Below are 11,523 nucleotides of genomic sequence, written 5' to 3'. Positions count from 1 at the left end.
TCATGCCATGTGTTGTTAATATTTATGTTGAAATATGTTCTTAATGCTTTTGTTGTCATGATTTACCTTTTGAGTTTCCAAAATCTGCACATTATCACATTTTTTTCAAAACCAAAAACTGATCTCTATCTTCCTTAGATGCATATCTGAATTTTTTCTAACATAAAAACTGATCTCTATCTTATTTAGATGCAGATCTAAAGTTTCAAAATTTAGGTCTATAAATCTACCTTGTTTAGAATTGAGATGATACTGAATGAATACCTCATCACAACACGTGGACATCACAACACATGGACAGCAGGGTTTAAATACAAAAAATATTTAATGTCAGGACAATTGTAAATTACTCCAAACTTTAAATGTGTAAATTGTAATTTTTAGTCTTCTGTTCTTGTTTTTACCTAAAAGTCTCATAGCTCAATTGGGATCTCCTTATATTTCCAATAACTTATGTAGTAAAATTTGCAGTATCTTTACCATTTTTTTTTTTTTTCAAAAGTAGGCTTGTGAATGAATGATAAACATTGATCCAGAAAAAGATATTTATTTAGCATGTGAGTCAAGCTTAAGTTTAAGTTTATGCTCAAGTAACTCAACTATTAATAGAAACAAGTTCATGAGAATAAGATTTGATTTAAGTATATATGACACTGTATACACATATAAAAAAAATTATTTAAATAGGCTTCAAATTTAATTTTATAAATTTGTAACTCAGTCTATTCCATAAATAAATAAATAAAGACTCCACAATAACCGTATAAAGAATTAAGTTACTTAGTGCCACCCAAGTTTGGAACCCACTTTTTAGGAATTCATACGCACGCATGAGTTATCACCTCAACGGTCGCCACCTCTCCCAGAACTAGAATGATTATCCCCACCGGATTGGTCTACATCCATCCTTGAATGTCGTCGATTCCAGACATGAACTGATGACGGTAGAGCTTCTTGGCAGTCTAACTAGCTTCCTTACTTCTTTGTTAGTAGTAATTCGAGGTTCATCGACTCTAGTTCCATTGGGCTTATCCTGATTTTTCCTAGATATGACTGGTCTTTTTTCTGTTGAATGTGTATCTTTTCATGTAGTCAAAGATCAAAGGATGGTTCATTAGCCCTACTAGTAAAGCACAGAACAAGAGGGATTGATTTCAACCCTGTTGTAAACACTCAATTTTGCACCTATAATTTAACCTTGGAAGATGACCAAAATAATCATTCTAAGTACCCAAAAATCATAATTGCATTTCATGCATTAAATCATTCATCACATATCATAAAAATGATTTTGAAGTTCTAACGATCACGACAATATGTCCGGTTCCCAAATCGGACCATCAAATTGAAAGATATCATAAAATCAAGTTTTTACAGTCTGCATATATTCATTTGGGTAAAACTGATCACATGTAATTAATTGAAATTAATTTTGATTGCTTAACAATTAAAATTAATTAAATAAATTTATGTGATTGGTTGTTCATTTTGATTAAAAATAAGTTTGTTTGCATGGGAATAAAATGAGTAATTTGATAATATGAGAATTGAGTTGATAATTAGGTTTTTAGGGTAATTATAAAAAGAGTCCAAAACGTACAAGAAAACGAAATTAGGCGAAGCACTGAGGAGTGCCAATCGGCACTTTGGCAAAAATTTTGAATTAGGCCCAAATGCGTTTGGTTCAGGTTTAGACTCATCAAATTCGATTTTTTAGGGATAAGACCTAACCCAATTCGTGTCTACTGGTTTTCTAAGCAACCCTAACTTATTTTTTAAGCAGATACACCTCTATAAATAGAGGAGAAAACCCAGAATTCAACACGCCTCTCTCCCCTTATGTTAAAGAAATTCTGGAAGCTCTCCTTTAGGAATTTCTTTTTTGTTAAGTGACACTATTTTAGACCTCAAAGAGATTCACTCACTTTGATTTCTAAAATAATCCCCTCTTGTAGAATACATTCATGCAGGTGTTGACACCCGGCCTCGATTGGAGCGGAAAACAGCCGTCATCAGGCCTTCATTTGACCACCCGCCGTGGCGACGCTCTTGCACGCGGGGCCCATTGGAGGCCCCTCTCGATTGGTTGGTGCGCTTGGTGTAGTTCGTGCAGAGCTTCGAGTGCTCTCTCTCTCTCTCTCTCTCTCTCTCTCGATGGAGGAAGGTATTTTTCTACCTTTGGTAGGTGTGGTAGGAATCTTGGCCAAATTTTAAGGAATTACCAAAGGTAAGTGAAGTCACCACCAATCATTGGGTTTTTCTAAGTTGTGATTGGTCACCTGTTTCTAGTTGATTTTATTATCAATCTCAGACTAAGAAAAAGGTCTTTTGCCCTAATCTAATGTGAATGGTAAAAAATCTTGATTCTTGAGTCCAGAAGTTTGGTTACGTGTGGGGAAGGTGTTAGGCACCCCACAACGCCTGTCCAAGGAGTCCTTTGTTTTGATAAAACTTTAATTTTTGGAGATTGACAGTAAAAACATGATTTTGGCAGAATTTTTTGATAACTATTTTGAATGTTTGAAAATGTTTCAACCTTGTGAACGGTTTAATAAAGCATTTTAACTCTCCATATGTACCTTTTGAAGGGTTATAACCCTATGGGTATAAATAAAGGTTTATGTTCACTTGAAAAAAAAAAAGGTAAGTTTAAAGAAACACAAGACTTTTTATGGGTATTCTCCAAAATTGCTATTTGTAGAACTCAATAACTTGGGGACAAGTTTGTAGAAGCCCTTTAGCAAGTTGCGTATGGGAACAAATATTGTTTAAGGATAATATTCAATTATGCTTCAAAGTCAACTACTAATTTCTATTTACTTGATGTATTCATTTTATTCTTTCATTATTACTCCTTGATTTAGTGAAATCCCCAACAACAAATGTGTTGCTTTCTGTTCAAGCTTTGAATTTCTATAATCCCAAATTATAGATTCATGTACATTTTGTTTCTTCATTGCTTTCTTCCATCCAAATTAATAGTGTTGTGATAATGTTAGTAAAGTCGGCTGTTTTTATTAATGATGATTGTAATTGGTTGGAAGATTTGTTTGCTTAGTTTATGCAAGTTGTCATTTCTGATGTACCAATCAAGGTTCTCAGACTCGGACCAAACCAGGAGGTTGGACTGTGAAAATCGGGAACCGGATTGAAATCCGGTTTTTTAAGCATAGAGAACCGGGCATATGTGGCAATTCCGTGAACCTCTAAAACCAAGGTTGGACCACACGGTTCATGAAGAACCGGTGGCAAGAACCGTGCGGTCCAAACCCTTAGCATTTTTTTTATAATAAAAACAACTTAACGCAATTTTAATTAAAAAAAAATCATAATTAAATCATTCAAAGATATTCAACTTTACTTCAAAAATTAATCATAAATTTTAATGTTTTCATGGTTATTATTTTATTTTATTAACTTTCTAATTTAATTATTAAATATATGCTTGAAAATCATTAAATTTCCCTCACATATATAGATATATTAGTCAATTTTGCTAGTTTTATAAATTTAATATCTATATTTAGGCTTTAATTAATTATGACGTCATCACGGTTCGACCCCAATTCAACCTCAAAAACCTTGAACCTCTCCCTTTTACGGTTCAATGAACTGTCCAGGTCTGAAAACCTTGGTACCAATGTAATATTCATCCTTAATTAAATAGTTTTTTTAAAATATTTGGCAAACACAGTAATTTGATATCTCAATCAAAAGGGTGTAAAGAGTCCAAAATTTCTTGATGACATTCTCTGTAGTTACACACTTACACTATGACATTATCTGTAGATGACACTCACACTTATTCATCATCACTAATCATTTATGGTTTGGAAATTTGGTTAAATTTAAGGATAATTTATGCATCCAAATTTTACTCGGATCCAATAGTCTAAGGGCAAAGCAATCACTTGGTTAAACGAGACCACAAATTCATTTGAAATGTTAATCTGTAGTCATGGACTTTTGTAGAATTGGACCCTTTTATGTGGGTAAGCTTTACATAAGGATTTTACATGTTCAATTGGATGGGAAAATGTTTATGTGTGAGTGTAGGTTCAGGTGTGTTCTCTTTTCTATACAAGACTTAATGTGAGTGTAGGTTCAGGTGTGTTCATTTTTGGCGTAAATGCATTTTTAGTCCCTACATTTTGGCTTTTCTCCATTTTGGTTCCTACATTTTCATTTTACTACTTTTAGTCCCTAAACCAATTAACACGTAACATTTAAGTCTTTACCGTCACCCAACTAACAGAAAAAACTGACGTGGCTAACGGCACATTAAAATAATAATTAAAAAATATATTTTGGCATTAAAAAATGCCACATCAGCATCTAAGTTAAAAAAAATTAATTTATTAATTTTAACTAAATAAAAAAAATTAAAAACAAAAAATCACATGAATTGAGATCTAAGTGTGTCTTGAACAAGAACACAAACTCAGATCTATAACACAAACAGAATTATTTGTCTCCCTTGGAGTCTTCTTTAAACTCAATCTTGAAATTTCTTCTTGGTTCTCGTTCTAATGGCTACCACGCCATCTTCAAAAGTAAATCAAGCCCACCCAACATAGATCAAAACACCACAATCCAAGCTTTGTTTGCATTACAACAATGCAAACAAACCAAACCCATCTTCGAATCCAAACACACCGGCCAAAGAAACCCCACACCCACAAGAACACCCGGTTGAAGTAATCGCTCGAATCCGAGACTACCCAAATCGGAAAGAAAAACCCACTTCGGTTTTGAATGTTAATTCAAACAACCATTCCATTTGAGTTCGAGCCAATTTTGGCTACCGAGACTTTAGCCTAGATGGGGTTTCTCTTTTCGAAGATCAAGACCTTGATCTCTTCTACAAGACATTCGTGGAGTCAAGAATCCACAACGTGAAGTTAGGAGAAAAATGCACCATTATGATGTACGGTCCAACGGGTTTGGGCAAGAGTCACACCATGTTCAGGTGCTCGAAGTAGCCTAGGATTGTGTACAAGTCTTTGAGGGATATTCTTGGTGGTGGTGAGAAAGAAAGCTAAATTTTTTGGGTTTATTTTGTGTTTGTTTCCTAAGAAAATATAGGTTTATGGGTTTGTTGGAGATTGGTTTGTTTACTGGGTTTATGGGTTTGATTTGTGAAAATCATGTGGATTAGTGATTTGCTAGAGAATTCGATCTTGAATGGTTGTTTGTTGTTGTTGTTGTTTTTTTTTTTTTTTTTTTTAATTTTAAATTTTTGGGCTTGTGTTCTTAGATCTGGGTTTGTGTTTTTGTTGTTCTTGTTCAAGGCACTCTTAGATCTCAATTTATGTGATTTTTTGTTTTTAATTTTTTTGATTTAGTTTTTTTTTTTTTTTAATTTAGATGCTGATGTGGCATTTCTTAATGCTAAAATAGATTTTTTTTTTAATTATTATTTTAATGCACCATCAGCCAAGTCAGCTTTTTCTGTTAGTTAAGTGACGGTAAGGACTTAAATGTCACACATTAATTGGTATAGGAACTAAAAATGGTAAAATGAAAATGTAGAAACCAAAATAGAAAAAAAACCAAAATGCAGGGACTAAAAGTGCATTTACACCTTCATTTTTCTATACAAGATTTAATCACGCTCGAATCCATCTATTTCAATAATTGGCAAACACATAAATCTTGAATTGCAATAAATAAAAAGCTTTGACATTCAAAAAAAACTCTTAATTGAAATTTTTAGGAATTATTAGTCTTTGAGCACGCACGTGGGGCTTTTAAATTTTTTATGTAAAGATTAAATTTGTTTCATCATAATTCCAGGTTGCTACATTTTTTAATCACAGGTGTGATGAGATTTTTATACGAAAAAATTATTTCACACACACACACATAACACTCATCATACCCCTAACACTGTTTAACCTTTTTTACCAAACATTTTGCTTTTTTAAAAAGTTCAAATTAAAAAGAATTTTTTAAAATTATCACTTTTCAAAAACACACACACAATTTCAAAAAGCTGAACCAAATTCTTCCTATGTTGATCACTTAGATTGTAACTCCTTTGTGAAATTTTTATTTATTTATTTTTATTTGTCTTCATTTATTTCTGGAATTTTTTTTAAAGTGTGTACTATGTTTTGTTCTTTTTCTTTTTTAAGAAATACACACACAAATGAGAGGGAATGAGATTCTAACACAAATGCACACTACAAACTTCACTAAAAAATCATGGTAACCTTTTAAGTATGTATATATCTATGTGACACATACACACAACTGAGAGAGAATGTGACTCTAACACAAAAGCACATCACAAATTTCACTCAAAAATCATGATAACTTTTTAAGTATGTATATATTTATATAACAAAGTTTTGTTACAAACTTAGTAGCAAATGGCCACGACTTCCACTTAACATAGCTATGGAATGTATATGGTTAATGATTGCATGGCACATCTCAATATTGTCGTACAAAATAAAAATATTGTAACCATATAGATTCACATGACATACTATTTTATAGGAATGGTACAAATAATATGAATTTTTTCACAATAGAAATGAGAACATCACACAGATTTCTTTCTCCTTAATCATTAAAGACAACTGACGGCAAAAGTACTGCCAAATTCAAACACGGCGTCCTGTTAATAACAGATTTCTTTGCCTTCCTTATGAATTCAACCATTACTTTAGCATCACATTTGATGGATTGAAACAAACCTTCTAGTAATTTAATGTGCCCTTGATAAATCTTACCATCCTCCACAATAAGAAAGATATTGTTGAAGGATAACCGAGGCCATTCCATAGAGTTCAACAATTTTTCTGGTTGGAGCGTGGAATGCTAAGAAAAATCCTGCCGTTCCTCTACATATAAACTACACCCAAATCCACAATCTAAATAACAAGCTTGAGATCTACTTAAAAAAGAAAAAAGAAAGTAACAATCATACATGGATCAAGTCAAACTAACTTTCAAAAATGATTACTGAAGACATGCAAAGCCAAAAACAAAGTAGGAAGTAAAAATGAAACGACTCTACTAAAACCCGGAAGCAAATGAGAAAGATGTGAAGCCTGAGTTCAAAGGTCACATTCTTGAATCTGTAAAGTAATAGTTACTTAGCATTACTTCAAAATCTTCTAAGTTGCAGATATTTTCATAAACACCTTCACTGCATACCCAAAATCAACCTTTTTGGGCATTTTCACAAACTGCTAAGAATGACCACCAGGTCAAACTCAACAATTAAAATGAACCCAAGTGTTATATTTGTGCAACCAATGAGCTCTAGCTCAATACCTACTGGATGAGATCGTGGGTTCAATTCAATACCTACTTGAGATCGTGGGTTCAATACCTACTGGATATATGTGTAACTTCATACTGATTAAAAAGGGTCAAATTTGTCCAACTAATTACACTGAACAAGGATACACAGGTCAGCACATTTTGGTCAATACTTAAGTATTCAGTCGTGACATACACAATTGGCAAATCACCATAATGGCTATGGTGGCGACTTTCTGAACATTTCCTCCAAAATGGAAAGGTCTCATGATCCAGATTTACAGACCCCTCAGATTCTTACTTTTAATTATATTCATGTCGTTTTGCAAGAGAGGAAGCCGGGGATGGGGGGTGGGGAGTAATGTTTTATGCACCAAAAGTCTTTGGAAGCTACCTACAGATTTCAGAGTCAGAGAATCTATCAAACCACTTAATTAAGAGACACATAAAGGCAATTTCTGAATGAAATAATTGCCAGTTCCTTACATGGCTTTAATATTGGCCGTTGAAGATGCACCAAATGGTTTATCTAAACTCCACGGAAAGACAATTCACAAAGTGGGAGCGGTGATGAATGTCGAAGGGAGTGTCCACAAATTGCACGTGGGTCTATCAGTCCCATTTCATGACAACGCAAAAGCATTAAAGATAAGTATAGTGATTAGCATGAAGGTGAAAAATGGGAAAATTACAATGAGTCACAATAGAACCATTTCGGTTTCCCCTATAATTAACTCAAACAACGACCCCAGTGCTACAAGCCAATACAAGAATTTTTTTGGACTCTGTATGTTAGTAGAATGCCCAGGCAGCATTGGTGCAAACTTTCTACTGCAAGAATATTGATATAATCTGCTACTACTATAACTAACACTTGTCCTAGGAAACCTTGTACCATATTAGAAATAATATTGTCATTGTAAAGTTCTCAATATATGGTAATATTGAGTATGTTGCCCACAAATAAAAAGCTTATAGATTTTGGAAAACTATAAATTTCAAGGTGTTTCAAGACACGAACATAGTCAAATAAATTACTAATCCAAAATACAATAAAAATTGTTGCACAGTTAGTAGCACAATTTATACTGTTGAATTATAAATGAACTAGCAAGTAAAACAAAAGGCAGAAATTTCTTGAATGAAGGACAGGCACAAATCCTCTGGCATCAATTTTTCAACAGTATAAATTTCTTGACATAACCTATCCACAAAGATCATTTGCGAGCTTCAGCCTTCTTCTGTTCTTTGGCTGAAATAAATGACATTATTAGTATCAAGATGTTAAATATTTAAAATTAAAAAATAAAAAATAAAAGAGACAAGGCAACCTATAATGATCTAAAAATCATACCAGCTTTTTCTTCTTCTCGCTTTCTAGCAGCTTCTGCCCTTTGTTCACGTATAAGGGATAAACGCTCTGCATGAGCAACCAAAAGAAAACATTAAAAGGCCTGCAATATTTCTTCCCTGCATGAACAGCAGAATGTAAACACACCCTAAATAATATTTCAATAATCCCTACATTGCTCTCTTTCTTTGATCTTGGCCAATAAACCATCAAAATTTAGACAATATCAAACAAGATAAAAACATAACAGAAAGAGGTAATAGAAGTATTTGTAACTACAAAACAAATCTAATTAATTTGTAACTTAATGAAAAAGTTAAGATTGCAGGCAATTTTTATCTGCATACTGAAAATCAGCATCCACCGCCAACATTATATATAAACTCCAAAGCTGAAACAATTGATTAAAAAGTGAAAAAGAGTAGTTTATCATGATCAATAACCTAAATCTTTCCTCGCTTGTTCTGTTTTCCCCTGTTCTTGCAATCTCATATACCGCTCGTGAGCTTTCTGTTTCTCTAACTCCTCTCTGCAAGATATACAAAATTAGAAGATATATATATACTTCACATGAATGTTTTAAACACTAAAATGAAGTATGCACTCCATAGAAGCTAGGTGTTTTTCTACGAAAACCCAAAATTTTATCTTTAGGAAAGATCAAATAATCTTAGAAAACCACAAGTTCTCTTTTTCATAGACAAAAAGAACTCCCACTTAAGAAACAGATCATATATTGTCCCCTTGAAGGAAGAAAGTGACCATTCACAAACCTTTCACGCCTGGAAAGTTCAGTTGTTTTCCCTAACTGCACAAGAAAAAATATCATTACTTTTTTTTGGGTTTTATTTTATAACTGATGGTATGTATGAGAAAATTTGGTAGCACTTACATCAACATCTCTTGCTTTCAAGGACTTTGGCTTTACCAAATTAGGATTTTCAATCTCAATAATGCCTTGTGTGCCTTTCCGCTTCTGCAAATATTATATGAGAATAAGTATTAGTTTTCATGCAGACGAACCAACCCATAAGATAAACCAAAACTAAGGAAATAAAGCCTTCAACATAGATAACTGGTAACAGTAACTAACCTCCAAGCTTTCTTCAGATTCTTCTCCAGATTCTTCTTCAGATCCTTCATCAGACTCTTCCCTAGATTCTTCCTCTTGATGTTCAGCTTCATGCTAATAACATCAAAAAGTTTCACTTGCTTATAATACCATAAATAAAAATTTTACCACATAAAATATGCATATGAACATAAAACAAATTAGGGAAAAACTTTTAATTAATTAATAATGCACATCACAAAAACACTTCTGTGAGTGCGAGAGTGCACAAGAGAGGGAGAAACCTGTCTAAAAGTGCGAGGACGGGTGGAGGTACCAGCAACTGCAATCATTAAATCACAAACAAAAAATTTTAAAGTCAGTAATGCTAAACTTTGCCAGCATTAAAGTCATACTCTTTTAACTTCATCTCAAATTGAAGTAGATACCAATATGCAAATGAAAAATCCATTTACCATTCTACTACCAAACCTACAGAAATCCAATTCCAAAATATATTCTTATTTGTTAGATTATGCAAAACTTAATGGGAGAGAAAAGACATTAATCGGTATTGGCAATGAAGCAGGTGTTGACGACATGCTAGAAGACATTGGCATGTGGTATGTTCATGTTACATTTTACAATACCCGTATGGCTTATGTTCCCTTCCCAATCTCTCAAAAAAAAAAGATTTATATAAAAAAAAGGTATTACTGTTATATAGTTGTTAACTGTTTAGACTCATTTTCTTTCACTTGCTTTTTACTATTTTTTGATAATGTAGGGAACCCTTCTAAAGAAGAGCCTTTGGACTCGCCTCTAGCTAGTAAAACCTATGAGCAACCAACGTCACCCAATAGAACCAGTTGCCAGGTAATCCAAGCGAGCATTCAGCCCTGTCTGTTAATCATTTTTATGCTCATGTGGATATTCAGATATTCTTTCGCTCGCTGTGATGCCTATGAAAAATTTTTGAAGCCCAAAAAGAATATATGGGAAAAAAAGGAGTATCAAGTGCCAACATCTGTTAGTGAATCAGTTTTTTTCTTTAACATATATTTGACAAATTCAGTTTTCTTTTCTTAATTTCGGCATTTTCATAAGACAGATCAAATAAATCATAGTTGTATTTTCCTAATCAAATTCAAAGCTTGTACTCTGAAATTTCAACAATCTAGAGTAACAATATTTCACATAAAAATCATTAGCCCCAACCCAACATTAATTTAAAATTCACATAAACTAATTTTGTTTTAATAAAAGAAATAAATATAAATAAAACAAATATTAATTCATAGCCTTCAGCTAACCCAAAATCTTTTTTTTTTTTTAATTCAAGAATATTGTCTGATTAACTAAACAAATAATCATATTAATTCGGTAACAAAAACCTAAGTTCAAAAATTCAAAACCTAAATTTAAAATTAATTGCAGACACAGAAAGATATGATTTGAAAAAAAAAAAAAAAAAAAAAAAAAAAAAAATAAGGAAGGAAAAGTGGTAATTACGGATATCCTCGGGAGTGGAGAACTGGCGTTTGCCAGTGGGCTTGTTCTTGTACTTTCCTCGTCCCATTGATTCCGATGATAAATTTTACTAAACCCTAACCTGTCTGTGTTTTTTTCTTTGTTCTTCAGAGCCTGAGAGGTTCGCTTTTGTTTGCTTTTTTTTTCCACTCTGCTTCCAAAAACCCTAGAGGTGGATGGAGAGAGAGAGAGAGAGAGAGAGAGAGTGGGGTCTTTGTTTCAGTGGACTTTTATTTATGGGTTTCGGTGTTCACGGGTCGGATCATGTGACGGGTTAGATGGATAGATAGATGAATGAAATTTCTAAGATTTGTTC

The 11,523-nt window shown here is 33.0% G+C and overlaps 1 protein-coding gene across 1 annotated transcript; it reads right to left on the bottom strand.

Annotated features, from left to right (window-relative positions):
* Window positions 1-8,254: 8,254 nt before the first annotated feature.
* On the bottom strand, window positions 8,255-11,412 carry LOC126726068 (uncharacterized). Its single transcript, XM_050431188.1, has 8 exons — window positions 11,190-11,412; window positions 9,983-10,020; window positions 9,720-9,812; window positions 9,519-9,602; window positions 9,400-9,434; window positions 9,070-9,155; window positions 8,630-8,695; window positions 8,255-8,527 (listed from the first exon to the last, which is right to left on the bottom strand). The coding sequence occupies exons 1-8, from the start codon at window positions 11,254-11,256 to the stop codon at window positions 8,493-8,495; spliced, it is 504 nt and encodes a 167-aa protein (XP_050287145.1). The 5' UTR covers window positions 11,257-11,412; the 3' UTR covers window positions 8,255-8,492.
* Between the last annotated feature and the right edge of the window lie 111 nt (window positions 11,413-11,523).

Source organism: Quercus robur, chromosome 5, assembly GCF_932294415.1.
Source record: "Quercus robur chromosome 5, dhQueRobu3.1, whole genome shotgun sequence".
NCBI lineage: Eukaryota > Viridiplantae > Streptophyta > Magnoliopsida > Fagales > Fagaceae > Quercus > Quercus robur.
This window is presented reverse-complemented; position numbering and strand designations above follow the sequence as displayed.